Source organism: Sceloporus occidentalis, unplaced genomic scaffold (assembly GCF_023333645.1).
Source record: "Sceloporus occidentalis isolate IW3139 unplaced genomic scaffold, rSceOcc1.0.p SCAF_1, whole genome shotgun sequence".
Classification (NCBI taxonomy): Eukaryota; Metazoa; Chordata; class Lepidosauria; order Squamata; family Phrynosomatidae; genus Sceloporus; species Sceloporus occidentalis.
The window spans coordinates 292,457,607-292,475,631 of record NW_028316981.1 but is presented as its reverse complement, the minus strand read 5'-3'; the positions used below and the strand labels follow the sequence as shown (position 1 = coordinate 292,475,631).

The following is an 18,025-nucleotide window of genomic DNA, read 5'->3' as shown; positions in this document are numbered from 1 at the left end:
TGTAATGGATGGCTACTGTTTTCCTATGGAATAAACAAGAAATACTGTACAGCCTGAGTACCCTTATCTGGAAATCCAAAATCAGAAATACAGTTTACCTGGCATATTCAACAATTGAAGCATCCACAGTGTGAAAAATATTCAAAAAATATATAAAATCCAAAAAGCAAGCCTTGATTTTGCCAGTTTATATATGCGACTATCCATTGTATTTAATGGGACTTGAATGTCCATCGAGTTTCATATCCACAGGGGGTCTCAGAATCAAACCCCAGTGGATACCAATACCAAGGACCCAATGTACTCTAAAATTGTCTAAATGGATGGCTGGGATAGTGACACCTTTGCTTTCTGGTGGTTCTACATACACCAACTTTGTTTCACATACACACTTAATAAAAATACCTTGTATAAAATTACCTTCAGGCTATGTGTTTAAGGTGTACGAAACATAAATGAATTTCATGTATAGATTTGGGTCCCATTTCCAAGATAACTCATTATGTACAGTATATTAAAATATTCAAAAAAAAATCCTAAACATTTATGATTGTGTATTCCTGCATGGCAGATTAGACTGGATGGCCTTTGTGGTCTTTTCCAGCTCTGTGATTCACTTCTGGTCCCAAGCAATTTGGACGACGGACACTCAACCTGTACTGCATAATGGACAGCAACTTTCACATTCCATAATCTTTTCCCATGGGAAGATCCCTGTTGCCAGTATTTGTGGTGTAGTGGTTTGAGCGTAGGGCTAGGACTCTGGAGACAGGGGTTCGATTCCCTGCTCGGCCATGGAAACTGGCTGGGTGACCTTGGGTGAATCACACCTTCTCAGCCCCAGAGGAAGTCAACAGCAAACAGCCCTCTGAACAAATCTTGCCAAGAAAACCACATGACAGGTTCTCTTTAGGTCACCATAATTTGGATATGTCTTGAAGGCACAGCAACAAAAGCAACAACAGTGTTCCATGTGGGGACTTGTCTCAGAGCTCCTGAAAGAGATCAAATTTTCAAACATTCTTCTAAACTCTAATCCTTTCTCAAATGTCTTTCCTCCCTTTTTCTAACTTAAAAAAAATCCTTGATAGTTCTTTCTTTTGTACTTTTTTCATTTTCCTTTCCCCCATCGTTAGAAACCACATTCCTCCTGCATAAGATTTGATTTTGATTTTGTCTTTGTCCAACTTGCTTAGCAGAGGTAGACATTGTCAGTTGCATCTAGTATTAAAAATCATAGTTCATCCTAATTGTTTTACTAAGATAATAAAACTGGCATAATATGTTCTATAACTCTCTTGTTATTGGACGGTTACTTAGTTTTTGCTGGTTTGCTTTGCTTATTTTTGTGAGTGTTTATATATAAGAGAATGCTTATGAAAGGAAAATACAAAATAGTGTGAGTTAACTGTGTATTGGACTTAGGAGATCCATCTTGTCTTGTTTTATGAAAACATGAAATATTAAAGCTGTTTCTTTTCATCTTTTTCCCAGTAGATGGCAGACTTCACAAGGAATCTAATTGTAGACCATTTTTTCCATGTAGGGTTCTTAATTTCAACCTTTATTTCTCTTTTATCACCAAATGTACACCTAAAATGAGGTGGGGGGGGGTCTTTTTCTTTGAGGTTACGTATTAACAACGTTTGTAATCATGACCTCAAAGTGATCTCTAGGGCGCCCTTTAAGAAAGCTGATTTCAGTAAACTTAGGGAAACACTGGTGTCATCTTGTGATCAGGAATACTAAAAGAAAAGGGAGTTCGTGATAGATGGGAGTATCTTAAAAAGTGAAATATTGAAGGCACAATTTCAAACAGTTCCAACGAGGAGGAAAAATGGGAGGTGTCTAATGAAACCAGGGTGGATGTCTAAAGCACATTCAACTGAGCTAAGATTTAAATAGGACATTATAAAAAATGGAAAAGGGAGGAAAATCACCAAAGAGAATTTCAAACAAATAGCCAGCACATTTAGGGAGAAAATAAAAAAAGCTAAAGTGCGGGACAAGCTCAGGCTTGCTAGAGAGGCTAAAATCACTTTAAAGGGCTTTTTCAGTTATGTCCATAGCAAAAGGAAGAACAAAGAAATGGTAGGGCCACTGCAATGGGAAGATAGCTAAATGCCAACAGGGAACAGAGAAAAGGCAGAACTACTTAACATTTTCTTTGCCTTGGTCTTCTCTGAAAAGGAAAACAAGCAAAAATGGAACAGATGATGCAGCAGGGGAAATGCAGTGCAGAATAGAAAAAGAGGTCATGCAGGGATGCCTGGCTATTCTAAATAAATTCAAGTCTCCATGGCCAGATGAACTACATCTACGATTATTAAAGGAACTGACAGAGGTAATCTCAGAACCAGTGCCAATAAACTTTGAGAATTCTCAGAGAACAGAAGAAGTCCCAGGAGGGAAAATGTTGTCCCCATCTTCAAAAAGGGGGGGAAAGAGATGATCCAAACAATTATCGCCCAATCCACCTTACATCCATACCAAGAAAGATTCTACAGCAGATCATTAAACAGATAGTCTGTAAGCATGTAGAAAGCAATGCTGTGTTCACTAAAAGTCAATATTGGTTTCTCAAAAACAAGTCATACTAATCTTATCTCCCATTTCAATAAAATAATGTTTGGTAGATGAAGGGAATGTTGTGGATGTAGCATATCTTGATTTCAGGAAGGCGTTTGACAAAGTCTCCCATGATATTCTGGTAAAATGTGGGCTAGACAAAGCAACTGTTAGATGGATTTGTAATTGGTGGAGCAGTCAAACCCAAAGGGTGCTCAGCAACGGCTCCTCTGCATCCTGGAGATGTGTCTTGTGGGGTGACAAAGGGCCCACTCTTGGGCCCAGTGCTGCTCAATATCTTTGTAAATTACTTGGATGAAAGAATAGAGGGTATGCTTATCAAATTTGCAGACTGCACAAAAATAGGAGGGGTAGCTAATACCCCCAGAGGACAGGATCAGGGTTAAAGATGACTTAACATATTAAGAGGGCTTGACTAAAAGTAACATAATGAATTTCAACAGGGAGAAATGTAAGATTCTACATTTAGGCAGAAAAAATAAATAAATGCACAGATACAGGATGGGGGACACCTGGCTTGACAACAGTACACATGAAAAGGATCTAAGTCTTAGTAGACGAACATGAATCAACAGTCTGATGCAACAGCTTAAAAAGCCAGTATGATCCTAGGCTGCATCAACACAATGACAAACTGGACTTGTGTCCAGAGGAGGGCGACTAAAATTGTAAAAGGTCTGAAAGCCATGCACTATGAGAAGCGGCTTAGGAAGCTTAGTATGTTTAGCCTAGAGAGGAACAGGTTAAGAGATACTCATGTTTAAATATTTGAAAGGAGGTCACATTGAAGGAGAAAGCTTGATTTCTGCTGCTCTAGAGACTAACACAGAGATCAGTGGATTCAAACTACTGGGGAAAAGATTCCACCTAAACATTAGGAAGAACTGCCTGACACTAAAAACTGTTCAACAGTGTTATATGCTGCATATGGTGATGTCTTTTCCTCCTGCATCTCATTTCAGTTCTTCATGGTGGAACACATGAAAGGAGACTTTCGTGGGAGACAGAAGCTAACTTGGACTGCCAACAAATAGCAGGTGCTGTAGGGTATATTTCAGAGGAAACAACTGGCAAAACCATGTCTGAGTATTCCTTACCTATGAAAATCCTATGAAATTCATGAGGTCATTGTAAGTGAACAGATGTCATTGTAAGTGAACACGCAGATAGATTTTATTTGTGCATATTCTGCATTCTCCCCAATAATAGGATTCAAGGAAGCTTATAAATTATTAAAAGCCGTACAGATTAAAAACCTTTAAAATCAGTAAAAACGACCAAAGTTCTTTAAAAAAAATCAACACTATGTAGTGTTAAAAAACTTTAATATTAATTAAAAGACAGAGCACATGACAGTAAGTTTTTAAAAATGTGGTAGAACAGGAATGTTTTGATTTGCTAGAGAAAGGAAAGCAAGAATGGAGCCATTCTAGCCTTCCTAGGGAAGGAGTTCCAAAGTCTGGAAGCAGCTATTCCCTTGTTCCCACCAAACAAGCCTGAGAGGTAGTGGAAAAGAGAGAAGGGCCTCTCCTGAGGATATTAAGAGCTCCAACAAGCTCATATAAGAAATAAGGTCCATCAAAGAGCCTGAACCCAAGCCATGTAGATTTTTATTGGTCATCAACAGCACCTTGAACTGTATCCAGAAAGGGACCGGTCCGGCAGCCAGGGGAACTGTTGCCAACAAAGGCATTTTATGCTCTCTGTACCCAGCTCCAGTTAACAATCTGGCTACAGCATTTTGAGCCAAATGATGTTTCTGAGCACTTTTTAGGAATCCACATTCAGAGCACATTATGGTAATCCAAACTAACCCATCCAATACCCATATCTGCCTCCAGGATTGCACATGCTCCATTTTTTTCATTTGATACCAAATGGATGGTAAACTTGCTTATGATCAAAGCAGAGATCCAAAATAGCATTAAAACCAAACAAGTTCCTGGTTCATCAGAAGCTTGTTACTCCTTCAGATTCCAAACAATTCAGTTCATTATCTGTGGTTTTACTTACCTTTAATGAAAGAGAACCAGCTAAAACAAAGTGATCCATGTCAATCACAGATGAGAGGAAACCAGCTAACAAGACTTCTGTTAAGTCACTTTTCTTCTTGAGTCCAATCACTATTGCCCACGACCAGAATCCCACAACACCATGCACAGTGTTATCAGATAGTGCCCGCAACCAGTCATTTTGCTGAATGAAAGAAAATTGTAGAAATCTATCCGCTACAAAGCAGAAAATCCCCAGTCCTAGGCTTGAAATAATAGAGGCTGTGCTGAATGACTGGAGAAGAGCATGGGCCTTTTCGGTCTCAGATGCCATAGCAAGCAACATGTCTCCATGCACAAAATGCCACCAGGGTATGTACAGCCCATTGTCTGTTCAGTCTTCTGTCATTCTGTAATGATCACAAAGAAGGCTTTATGAGAGAGCTTATCAGCACTGAGTTTAAAAGAAATTACACAATAGCACAAATTTTTTAAACTAGTCTCTGTACATACATTTTCTGGCTTGCAAAGCAAAGTCTGTACATATGTACAAAGTCTATACAAAGGAATGTCTGTACATATTGTATCAAACTCTGTCCTAAATGCATCCTCCCTGAATTTTAATCATTTTGACATCACAGTATTTCCCCCCACTCACCCATCTGCTTGTCCACATTTTCAAAAGCTTGCAAACAGCATCTCTTCTGGTTATTATTCTGTCTCTGATCTGTCATGACTGCTTTTACACAGGCTTTCTTTTTCTTGCCTCCACCTACCCCACCACCTCTTCTGGTTCCATCTGAAGCACTCACTGTACTTGGCGCTGTACTCATTCCTACATTTCATAAATACATATTCACAAGGACAACTATCAGCACACAATTTTTGTTGTTCTGAAAAACTGTAAATATGGCTCAATTAACAGGCTAGTTTTCCAACGCTAGCAAAAAAGGAAATCATCATTCACTAAGATAATGAATAGATGAGTCAGTGAATATTGCTTTTAACAAGCAACCTCTAATTCACATACTCTTTCTTGCCAAGTCCATTCACATGACTCCCACTTCTTCTGTGTCTTCAGACCAACTCCAACTAATACCGTGTTTCACAGAAAATAAGACACTGTCTTATATTTATTTTTCCTCAAGAAGACACACTATGGCTTATTTTCAGGGGATGTCTTATTTATTTATTTATTTATTCAAATATAGTTAAGTCATCTTCTTCTGGAACATCATCATAACTCTCCAAACACAGAATTCCATCCTGAATTTCTTGCGATGTCATTTCCTTTAGAACCATTGGCCCCAATCTTTCCGCTCCCTTCCCGCCCCCTTCTGTTCCATGCTGGGCCTATCACTATGTCTTATTTTTGGGGTATGGCTTATATTGTGCAAATGCTTAGAAAGCCAGCAACGGCTTATTTTATGGGTATGTCTTATTTTCGGGGAAACTGGGGTAGCAACCTTGTCATAGGGTTTTCTGGGCAAGATTTATCCAGAGGTGGTTTGTCATTTCCCTCTTCTTAAGAGCGAGATGTGCATTTCCATGATTAAGTGGAGATTCAAATCCTGATCTATGGTGGTTGTAGTCCAACACCAAGCCACTACACCATTCTGGGAAATGCTATTTGAATGCTATGCTCAGAACTGTGCTACACAGTAGAAGTATTCACACCCCACCGTTCAGTCAAAGAGAGGCTTACAAGTTGCTCATTTGACAGCTTCCTACCCTCTGGCTTACCATTTAAGTAACACAGGAAACACAAAGAAAGGGGATGCTCTCAAAGTCCAGGGCAATGGCAACTGGAATCCAGAAGGACTCTCACCAGCCACTGTGGCCAAGGCACAATGGACTCTTAAAAGTGGAAACAGAACATACTCTTGAAAGTAAATGAACATCTGTTGGAGATACAAATAAATTCTATGATCACAGCCCAGTGATAAAGAATCCTCTAGCCTAGGAGTCATAACTTAGGTTTCTGACCACAACCTCCATTATCCCCAACCAGTAGGCAAACTAACAGAAGTTTAGGAAAATTGCAGTCCTTAACATTCGGAAGGCATATGAGATAACGGCCCCTCTCCCCAGGGTGACCAGACACCTGCCATTTCCTGGACATATCCTTCATTTCAGCCTTCTGTTCAGAAGGAATTTCAAAATGTCCTCCATTTTGAGCATGACTAAGAAGCATGAATTTATATTTATATCAGCATTTCTAGCTTTTATTTTGTAGTGTCCTACATTTTCCTTGAAAATTCTACATTTTGCAGTGTTTTGTCCCCCTTTGTGGTTAGGACATCAGGTCACCCTGCCTCTCCCCAAATGGCAGGATTCAGGTGGCAATAGTTGGAAAAGGGTTAGACTAGAGAAGATGGAGAAAAAGCAAAAGAAAAAAAATTGTAGAGAGAGAGAAGGCAGTGAGGAACTAACGTAGTAGGTGGCAAGACTAAAGCCAAGACCGAAGAAGGAGCAAGTGAGGAAAAGGTCTGTTCAGGGATGTATGCATTTGACAACTGTTGAATGGAAAACCAAGCACTGGGTGGAGGGGAAAATCTTAAAGTTTACTGGTAGAAGCAGCAGAGAGGGGGAAAGTGAGACTATGTAGAGGCCAATATCAAAAACTCAGCACAAAAGTTAGAATCATACAAGTCATTGTGTTCCCTATTACCATGTATGGATGTGAGAGCTGGACAGTTCAGAAAGATGATAGGAAGAAAGGCAATTCATTTGAGATGTGGTGCAGAAGAGTGCTGAGGATCCTATGGACAGCCAGATGGACATCAAATGGGTCCTAGAACAGATCAAGCCAGAAACCTCCCTGGAAGCCAAGATGGCAAAACTGAGGTTGTCGTACTTCAGACACATCATGAGAAGGAAGGACTCAATGGAAAAGACATTAATGCTGGGAAAGGTGGAGGGAAGTAGGAAGAGAGGAACGCCACATGCCAGATGGATGGACTCTATTAAGGAGGTCATGGGTTTTATGGAGTTGCAGGAATTAAGCAGAGCAGTGGAGGACAGGGGGTCTTGGAGATGTCTTATCCATAGGGTCACCATGAGTCAAGATCGACTCGAAGGCAGTTAACAATAACAAAATCAAAGAGCCACATGCATATTCCTCTACTTTCTAAATCTTGAAATGAGTGTCACAAAGTTAGTTTTATGACATGAACAATTTATTGGCTACGGATCATTTCACACTCAGCATGGCAATAAGCCCAGGTTTGCTATCATATGCATGCTCAATATAGGTAGGGTAGGCCAACTGCATTTTGCTGACAGAAGCAGATTATAGTACATGACTTTCCAAGTACTTATGCCATTTTTGCCTCTACGACAGATATAATACTGTAATGCGTAAAGCAGTCCTTATTGGATAGAGTCTTAGTAAGATAAAAACACATGTATACTGTGATACTGAATATTACAATGGATACTTTAAAGTTATTTTTGTGGCTACATCATTCTGTTTATGTTGTCACACTACTGATTTCACAGAGATGTGCCAAGCTGATCATCGAGTCTGCTGGCTTGGATTCGATCCCTATTGCTTCAGGACAGACCCCACACTAATCCCACCAATGTAGCAGCAAACTATGTTGCTTGTAAGACCTTGCAACTTCTCTTTCCAGCCCAGGATTGTAAATATCCACCTGGCAATGTCATGCAGGAATCAGCAGGAATCAATCAAATACAGAAGTGTGACAAAAGGTTGTCTTTAATTTACATTTTAGGCTAAAAGTGACTAACACAGTCACATATAGGTACACATTTCTAATAAACTTATTTGCAAGGTTATTCTGTTTCCTCTTCATTTCCCCACCTCAAAAGCTATTTTTTCACCTGAAAGGTATTTGATTACAGCTACATAAACAATTTCTGACCTTTTCTTATCCATACAGATCAAAGCCTGGATGTATCCCCATGGTTGCTTCAACAATCCACCCCTGCAATTGATTAATTACTTATATTTAACTTATATCCTGCTTTTCTCCCACCACAGGGATTCACAGCTCACAAGCGAATAAATGAAGTACGCTTGTCCCTTCACATTTGCTGGGTTAGGGCACAGAACCCCCATGAATGTGGAAAAACCACAAATAACTAAAACACTATTATGTTTTTCCCTGAGAGAACACATCTCTAGGAATCTCTAGATCCTCCAGTGCAACTATGTGGTCAACATCTGGCAGACACTGAATTGCGGTGGAGGAGCTACAAATGCCCAGTGGAGTGTTTTCTCTAGGAATCTCTAGGTCCTTCAGTGCGACTTTTGGTTAAAGTTGACCAGAGAGTTGTGCTGGAGGACCTAGAAATTCCTGGAGAATATATTAATAAAATCTGTGAATAATCAAATCTGCAGAAGTCAAAGCTGCAAATGTGGAGGGATAAGTGTACAGCTAAAAAGGAACAGCTGCACTGCTTCCACTTTCTCTTCATTCCATTTTTAGCATTCAGGTCTTCTCACACCTTCTTAAATAACCCCCTGTGCATGATAATTTTAATTTTAAAGTCTAGTTCTTGTTCTTACTGAAGACATAAAGTGCTTCCCAGCTTCTTTACCCAACCCATTCTCTGTCAGCCAGATTTTTAACATTTCCCAGCTCCTGTCACAGCTGATTTCTTCTCTTTCCAGGTTTTTAATAGCCATCACTCCATCATATTAATATATTTACGTAACACAACCATCAGGCTTTACAGAGTACAAGAGATCTCTGTGAAGCTTCAAATCTAAAATCCAAAGCAGGAAGAACGCCAATGGGTGTGGAAGGAGAGTTAGAGAAGGAAGCAATATGGAGTTCCCTTTGGGTTTTTATGTAATAACCTTTACGAACACCCCTCCTGTCCCTCTACCCGTCCTTAAGCAAACATACGGTGGGCAGAAAATTGGCAGGTGAAGCATGAAAACACAGTGATGGAGGAAGAGAAAGGAAGATGTGATAATGAATGTTTGCCAGTTGTGTAATGAATGGATATAACACAGCACACATCTGCGATTCCTTGTCACGATGAACACACTGGTAACACTGGTAACGCTGGTAAGTAACCAGTTTACCACACTGGTAAATGACTTGTAAACCTCTCCTTGCTGGATTTCTGCCCACAACAGCTAAGCTTTTAATGTGCAGGAGTCCTGCTGGGGAAAATACACACACAAACACACACATATATACAAAAGCTGGCATTGACACATGGCAGTGAACATATCCTGGCATTGACGCATGATATTGTATACATCCTGAGGTGGCTGTGTCAGCCATACAGCAAAGTACAAATAAATGTACAGCAAAATATAGCAAAGTACAGCAATAACTTCCCCAAACAGCAATACATATGCACATGCATTTTGGGTGGCCCAATAAAGGCGAAAAGGTGGAGCCAGCGTGGTGCAGCAATCTGAGTGTTGGACTACGACTCTGGAGAGCAGGGTTCAAATCCCAGCTTGGCCATGTAAACCCAATGGGAGTGACTCTCTCAGCCTCAGAGGACGGCAATGGTAAACCCCTTCTGAAGAAACTTGCCAAGAAAATCCCATATATAGTATGTACAATATAGAACATATACAATAGGGTCGCCACAAGTCAGAAACGACTTAAAGGCACACAACAATAATAAACGTATCGCCGTTTTGGGGATTTGGGGTGTTACTGTACAACACTGTGGTGGCCGTGTTGACCAGGGTCCAAAACACACTGTAGAAAATGATCCAGTTTGAGACTGCTTTAACTGCCTTGGCTCAAGGCTAGGGAATCCTGGGAATGGTAATTAATTGTTACACTTTAGCTCACACTTTGTAAACCGCTTAGGGAGTGCTTAAGTGCATGGATGAGTGGTATGCTATCACAATGTCCTTGCTCATTGCTATTTGTGGCTCCAGAGCGTTCTGACAAAGGTGGCTAAACGTCTCACAATTCACCACAGTTCCCAGGATTCCCTAGCAGTGGGCCAGGGCAGTTAAAATGGCCTCAAACTGCTTTATTTCCACTTAGCCAAGTACAACTGCATTAAAAAAAACACCCCAAGGCGGTGATACCTTTATGGGGCCAACCACTGTACACAAAATATACATTGTGCATTTTGTACGGTTGCCCTCCACAAAGGTATCTGGGGATTTTGGACCTGTGTTTGTGGCGAGGCACCCTCCTTTCATGGTCTCATCCAGAGCAGTGGTCCCCAAACTGTGCCCTTTAGGAGACATTCCTTGACAGAGAATATAAATAAAGGTTTTATTATTATTTGTTATTATTATACTGGACACCAGCTCCCAGAAGCCTCAGCCATGCATATTTTGTATATATTGTATACTGTGTGTGTGCGTGTGTATATAGTCTATATATGTATATATATGCGTGTGTGTGTATAGTGTATATATGTGTGTATTGTATATTTTGTGTGTGTATATAGCATATATATGTATATATATGTGTGTGTGTATATATATATATATAGTATATTTTGTGTATATTGGTTGTCCCCATAAAGGTATCGCCGTTTGGGGGATTTGTTGTTGTTGTTGCTGTTGTTGTTGAATGCATGTGTACTTGGCTGCGTAGAAACCATCCAGTTTAAGGCCACTAGTTTCAAGTGCCCTGGCCCAGTGCTAGGGACTTCTGGGAGCTGAAGTCCAAAATTCCCTTAAAGCCGGGCACAGTAGTCTGGGGGTGAGCCACTGCCTTGAAGAGCATGCCCTGCTGCCTCCTTCTGAGGAGACGCCACCATCTTGTGCCCCTCCCTCGCCCTTGGAACGTTCGCGTTTTCAAACTGGCCCCCGGCCCCGCCCCCCTTCAACGGCCGCGCTCTCACCTCTTAACCGCCGCCCGGGAGCCCTCGTGCCAGGGCGCCACACTGGCTGCCTCGCTCGCGCGCGCAAAGCATCCTGGGAGGACGGCTTCAAGCCCCGCCCACTCCCTCTCTCATCATCAGGCCAACCTCCCGCCTTCAGGAGCTTCCCTAACGCTCCCCTTGTTGATAGTGGCCAGAGCACACAGTAGTTGGCAGCAGTAGTGACGTCACTGGGGCTGGTGTGTCATTGGCCTCCCCTTATTATACCACACTTGAGTCCAAAGCACACTGTAGAAATAATCCAGTTTGAGACCGCTTTAACTGCCCCTGGCTCCATGCTAGGGAATTCTGGGAACTGTAGTTTGTGAGGCATTTACCCTTCTCTGTCAGAGAGCTCTGATGCCACAATAAACTACCATTCCCAGGATTCCCTAGCACTGAGCCAGGACAATGTCATATTGTATTAATAACATGCTGGGGTGGCTGTGTTGGCCGCTTAACAAATACGCTCATCCCTCTGCATTTGCGGCTTTGACTTTTGCAGATTTGGTTATTCACGGATTGGATTAATATGTCCTCTCTAGGAATATCTAGGTCCTCCAGGGCAACTCTGTGGTCAGTGTGAACCAAATGTTGCACTGAAGGGCATCTTTTAGATTGTAAGCCTGAGGGCAGGGAACTGTCTGATTAAAAACAATAATTGTAAGCCGCCCTGAGAGCCATTAGGGCTGAAGGGCAGGATATAAATACTGTACCTAAATAAATAAATAAATAAATCTAGAGATTCCTAGAGAACACTCTCCGCTAGGCATTTGTAGCTCCTCCAGCACAACTCTATGGTCAACGCCGTTCAAGAAAAATGTAGCACATTACCAAAGAAAAGCTAACAACCATTCATAGATATTAATTTCATGTTTCTTAGTCATGTTTGGAAATGGAGGAGATTCAAGAAAAAACGTATGACACGACCAAACAAAAGCTAGAAACATTAGTCTAAACTTTAAATTCATGCTTATTAACCATGCCCAAAATAGAGGACATTTTGAAATGTCTCATGGACAGAAGATTGAAATGTAGGACAAGTCCTGGGAAAGGAGGACATTTGGTCACCCGAGGCTGAGGGGTTTGGGATTCAGGCATAAACATTTTTTTTAACTCAGAGGAAAACTAAATAAAGTAATTATTTATGAACATTGGAGAAGAAAAACAGGGCTATATTATTTGATTGTGGGAACCATTGTGGTGTGTGGTTTGAATGTTGGACTTTGTTATTGTTGTGTACCTTCAGGTCATTTCCAACTTATGGTGACCCTAAGGCAAAGCTACTATGGATTTTTTTTTGGGGGGGGGAGTTTCTTGAGAAGTGGGTTGCCATTGCCATCCTCTGAAGCTGAGAGAGTGTGACTTGCCCAAGGTCACCCAGCATGTTAATGGTATAAATGGGTATTGTGTGCACCATCCAAGTTTGTTGTTGACTGCCATCAAGTTGACTTTGAATGAGAGACCTCCAAATCACTCTGCCATCAGCTCAGGCCTTGCAGACTCAGGACTGTAACCTTCTTGAATGGGTCTTATGATCCGTATGGAATATGGTCTTAGTCTTCCTCTTTTCCTAATACCTTACTAAGCATTATTGTCTTTTCCAGTGAATCATGTTTTCTCATATGGCCAAAGCATGACAGTCTCAGTTTAATCACCTTGGCTTTTAGGGAAAGTTCAGGCTTTGATTTGCTCCAAAACCCATTTATTGACCTTTTAGCAACCCACAACATTAACAAGATTGGGAAGTCAAAGGCTTTAAGATAATGCCAGCCACAGATGCTGGCGAAACATCAGGAATAAACTCTTCCAGAACAGGCCACATAGCCCGAAAACCCTCAAAAAATGATTAACATTATGAGAACAGTATAATGGAGGCAGTGGCTAAGTTCTTATTCCATGCTGTTAAAATGCATATGACTAATATATCTGTACTTGTGTAGCAGGTGACCCCAAACCCACGAACCCAAAGTCCCATGGCCTGCCAGAGGACAAGCAGAGTCAAGGAGACCGATCTGGCTAGAATAAAAACGCTTTATTTTCTGCGCAGGGCAGCAGCACACCAAAGTAGGCGTCACCAAGGCTGCAGCACTGATGGCTTCTTGCCACCCCCCTTTTATGCCCTTTGCAGAGGGCTGTTTTCTAAACAGCAAGCGATTGGTTGCGTTCACTGTTCACTCAATGGTCCTGTATTTTCTTCTTGGCATTACATCTGCTTGGAGCCTGGAATGTGCAGAGATAGCTAGCTACTGCAAAAGAGATACTTAGCTGAGCTAGCTAAACTCTTCAAGGCCACTTGCTAAACACAGGCCATTGTATTCAGAGTTCACTACAGAAAGGAGGGGGTGATAAGTGAGTACGTGCCGCAGTAAAAAAGGGTAGGGGGCCATCATAGCCCATGCACTTTACTCTGAGGCTCATTCTATAAGCCTTCTGCAACCACTGATTCTTTTGCAAAGCTTTGTACAGAAAGCAAGAAAGCATTATTATGTCCCTCTCACTTGTGTTAAAATTAGCTCTGCCCAATGGCATTTAACACTCTATCTACTAATGTTTTATATTTCATATTATGCATGATTTTGGCTCATGTGATAATAACAAAGGCGGTATTAAATTATACACACACACACACAAATACACACACACACACACACAGTGGGACCTTGGTATCTGCTGGGTTTTGGTTCCAGCCCCCCCCCCCCAACCTCCTCATGGATACCAAAACCTGTGGATGCTCAAGTCCCATCAAATACAGTGACCCAGTGAAATGGTGATAAATGGTTTTATCATAAAACGATAAAAACAAGACTTACGTTTTAGAATTTATATTATTTTTCACAATTTTCAGGTCATGGATGGTTGATCCCTGGATAACAAATCCACAGATAAGGAGGGCCAACTGTCTGTGTTTGTGTGTGTATATAATTTAATACCACCTTTGTTATTATCACATGAGCCAAAATCATGCATATTATGAAAAATCATATCATGCATAAAATTAAATATAAAACACACACACACATATATAATACAAATATTTATCTTTGTGTTATCATGCTGTTATAAACAAATAATATATTTATAAATTGTATTGTTTTAAATCATGCTTTACAGAGCTATTTTAATATGTTTATGTACAGTATTTAATGTGTTGCCTAAATGGCCTGTGGACTGTAATAAAAGGCCAGTGCAGTTGTTATTAATAAAAAAAGTAAATATTTCACACCAGCCTCTCCTGGAAGTCAAGTCTCCTTTTTGATTAATGACTGAACCAAGATATGAAAAATCTTTCGCTATTTTAATGTCTTCATTGTCTATAGCTTTTTGTGGGTTTTTTCTTTATTGTCTACTTTAAAGTTATGTAAATCACCTGTGGTAATTTTTTAAATGTTCAACTGTAAACCTGCCTTTGCACCTTACTTTTTGGTTTTCTTCAGTAATCTTTGCTATTTTCTTCTAGCAGTTTGATGCTCTCTGCATATCTTAAATTGTTGATGTTCCTCCAATTTTCATACCTCCTTCTTATGAGTTTGATCCTGCTTTACATATGACACCGTTTAAGTGGGATGCATACCTCCATTCACAATCTTAGGTAACTAGTCATGCATTCATGCTTAAATTTGTCTTGTTCTTGATTATGTTTGATGTTCCACCCTTTGGTGAAAAGGGCATCATAAATAAATGTTGCTCTATGTTCAGTGTAATAAGTTAAACAGATATGATGATAAAATATAGCCTTGCTTGAGCCCTTCATCAATTGCAAAAGTTTTCATATTCTGTCCTATTCTGTCCTAACATTAGCCTCCTGTCCTGAGTACAGGTTATGCATCAGAAAAATCAAATGTTTTTTTTTTCTGATGCATAACCTGGATACATGGCAAATTACTACAAAACATTTAAATCTGAGTTATCACTTTGGCTGCACAAAACAATTAATCAAGTCGATAGTGGAAAAATACCGGAATCATGGAAACAATCCATAACGGTACTAATACCTAAAGAAGGGAAAAACCCCGAGAATATTGCAAATTATCACCCAATCACTCTATTAAATATTGATTATAAAATCTATGCATCTATACTGGCAGAAAGGCTTAAAACTTTTCTAAGAGAATGGATTTCAGAAGAACAAGTGGGGTTTCTCCCAGGGAGACACCTAAGAAACAATATCCGCACACTATTAAATATAATTGAACACTATAGCATATATAAGGAGAAAAAATTGGGACTAATATTTATGGACCTAGAGAAGGCATTTGACAATGTAAACTGGGAGTTTATGATGACTCTAATGGAGGAAATCGGAATACAAGGTAAATTTTTAAATGGGATACAAAAAATATATAAAAGTCAGGAAACACAAATAATTGTTAATGGAGAAAAAACAAACAGCTGTACGATTACCAAAGGGACCCGTCAGGGATGCCCTCTTTCTCTGCTATTATTTATCATGATAATAGAGATATTAACTAGTAAGATAAAAAAGGAAGAAAAGATCAGACCACCCAAAACAAAAAATCATCATTACTATCTGCGTGCATACGCAGACGATCTAGTAATCTTTCTAGATGACCCTGTAAAAAGTATTAAAAAAGTGGAAGAAATCTTAGAAGAATTTGGAAATCAGGCAGGAATCAAAACAAACAAAAGCAAAAGCGGTATAATAACCAAAAATATAAGCCCAAAAGAAATCATAAGATTAAAAACAGTAACGGAATTAGAAATCATAGACAAAACTAAATACCTGGGAATAACAGTTACTAATTCCAACAGTGATCTGTATAAAAATAACTATGAGATTGTGTGGGGGAAAATCAAAGCAGAATTGAATAATTGGTCCAATAAATTTTTGTCACTCTTGGGAAGAATAGCGGTAATCCAGATGAACGTGTTACCTAAAATGTTATTTCTATTTCAGACACTCCCAATAATAACGAATAAATCACCTTTTGTACAATGGGATAAAGATATAGCTAAATTTATATGGCGCGGGAAGAAACCCAGAATAAAAGCAAAAGTGATGCAAGGGAAAAAAGAAATGGGAGGACTAGGTTTACCTAATCTAGAATTATACTTTAATGCTTGCGCCCTTCTATGGGCTAAAGAGTGGATAACACTAGAAAATAAAAAACAATTAGAATTAGAGGCAACTGATATGAAAACAGGTTGGCACGCACTTCTATTATACGAGCAAACAGACAGAAGGTTTAACATCCACAACACCAGGAAGGTAATACTTAAAACTTGGAAAAAGTATAAGGATTTCTTTTACACTAAACTCCCATTGTGGACATCAACACAAGAAGCCTTTCATAAAGAAGAGTTCCCGGAAAACCACAATTGGGTAAAATACGAAGACCGTATAACTAATATAAAAGGGAAGACGGAATTGAAAAATATAGAGGCTCTAGTACGCGAGGGGAAAAAAAATCAATTGGTTACAATACGAACAGTTAAAAATAGAAACTAATAAGGATATAAAGAACAAAGGTATAGAGACAGGGAAAACAGAATTCGATAAAATCATAATGGGGAAAGAGAAAGGATCAATCAAGAAGATCTACAATAGGCTTTTAGAAACTGATCAAAAGGAAGAAACGGTAAAAGAAACAATGGTAAAATGGATGGAAAATTTAGGAAAAACGATACTACTAGATACATGGCAGAACTCATGGAGGACAACCCAAAAATTTACAAAAGGAAATACTTTAAAAGAAAACTATTTTAAAATATTTTATAGGTGGTATCTAACCCCCTCCAGACTAGCAAAAATGAAAAAGAATGTAGATGGACACTGTTGGAAATGCAGAGAAAAAGTGGGAACAATGTATCATGTATGGTGGAAATGTAAGGAAACACAAAATTTCTGGAAGCAAATACATAAGGAAATACAGGAAGTGAACGAAATAATAATACCCCTAAGTCCTGAATTATTTTTATTAAATATGACAGAAACATGTAATACAAAATTAAATAAAAATCTGACCAGTACATTACTTTACCAGATTACGGCAGCACGCATGGTATTTGCGAGGCACTGGAAAGGGAAAACTATACCCAATATAGCAGAATGGAAAAATAAAGTATATGAATTCAAGGAAATGGATAGAATGACTATGTATATCGCAGGAAGAACAGAACAAGAGTTTGAAAAAAAATGGGGAAAATTAACAGAAAAATGGAACAAAGAGCAAAATAAATAAATAAAAGATTAGAATTTGTGTATTTGGGGGGAAAAAAAGAGGGAGGGGAAAAGGGAAAAAGAAAAGGAAAGGAAGAAGGGAAAAAAAACCACAAAAAATCCCTATAGCCCCAACTGAAGTTGGTGCGGACCGGATTCAATAAGAACCATTCATTAGATAACACAGTAAAGGGATAAGGTGGTGTGGAACAGATGAAGGGGTAAATATATATAAAAAGAACCATGACTGGAAAGGTATAAAATCGCATCTCTTTCTCCGTGGTTAAAAGTATACTGTAATGTCCTTTGGTGTTTTTTTTTTCTTTTCTTTTTTTGAAACTGTCGGAAGTAAAGAGGGAGAAACATTGATGATGTACGGAAAAGAACTAAAGAAGTATAACTGTAATAATTTAATCGGTTGTCTTATATTCAAAAAATG

The 18,025-nt window shown here is 39.4% G+C and overlaps 1 protein-coding gene across 4 annotated transcripts in view; it reads right to left on the bottom strand.

The window, feature by feature from the left end:
- The window catches only part of LOC149324068 (transmembrane protein 267-like), a 48,676-nt gene extending 42,893 nt beyond the window's left edge, over nt 1-5,783 (bottom strand). For 2 of the 4 annotated variants that reach the window (XR_016277795.1, XR_016277796.1), the window contains exon 1: nt 4,603-4,617. Coding sequence is in view for 2 of the 4 variants with exons in the window: in XM_089495890.1 (XP_089352016.1) it covers nt 4,603-4,926 (324 nt within the window). In the remaining 2 variants the exon portion in view is untranslated. Of the gene's footprint in view, nt 1-4,602; nt 4,991-5,238 lie in introns of those variants that run through there. The other 2 variants (XM_089495890.1, XM_089495883.1) reach the window with 2 other exon arrangements.
- Between the last annotated feature and the right edge of the window lie 12,242 nt (nt 5,784-18,025).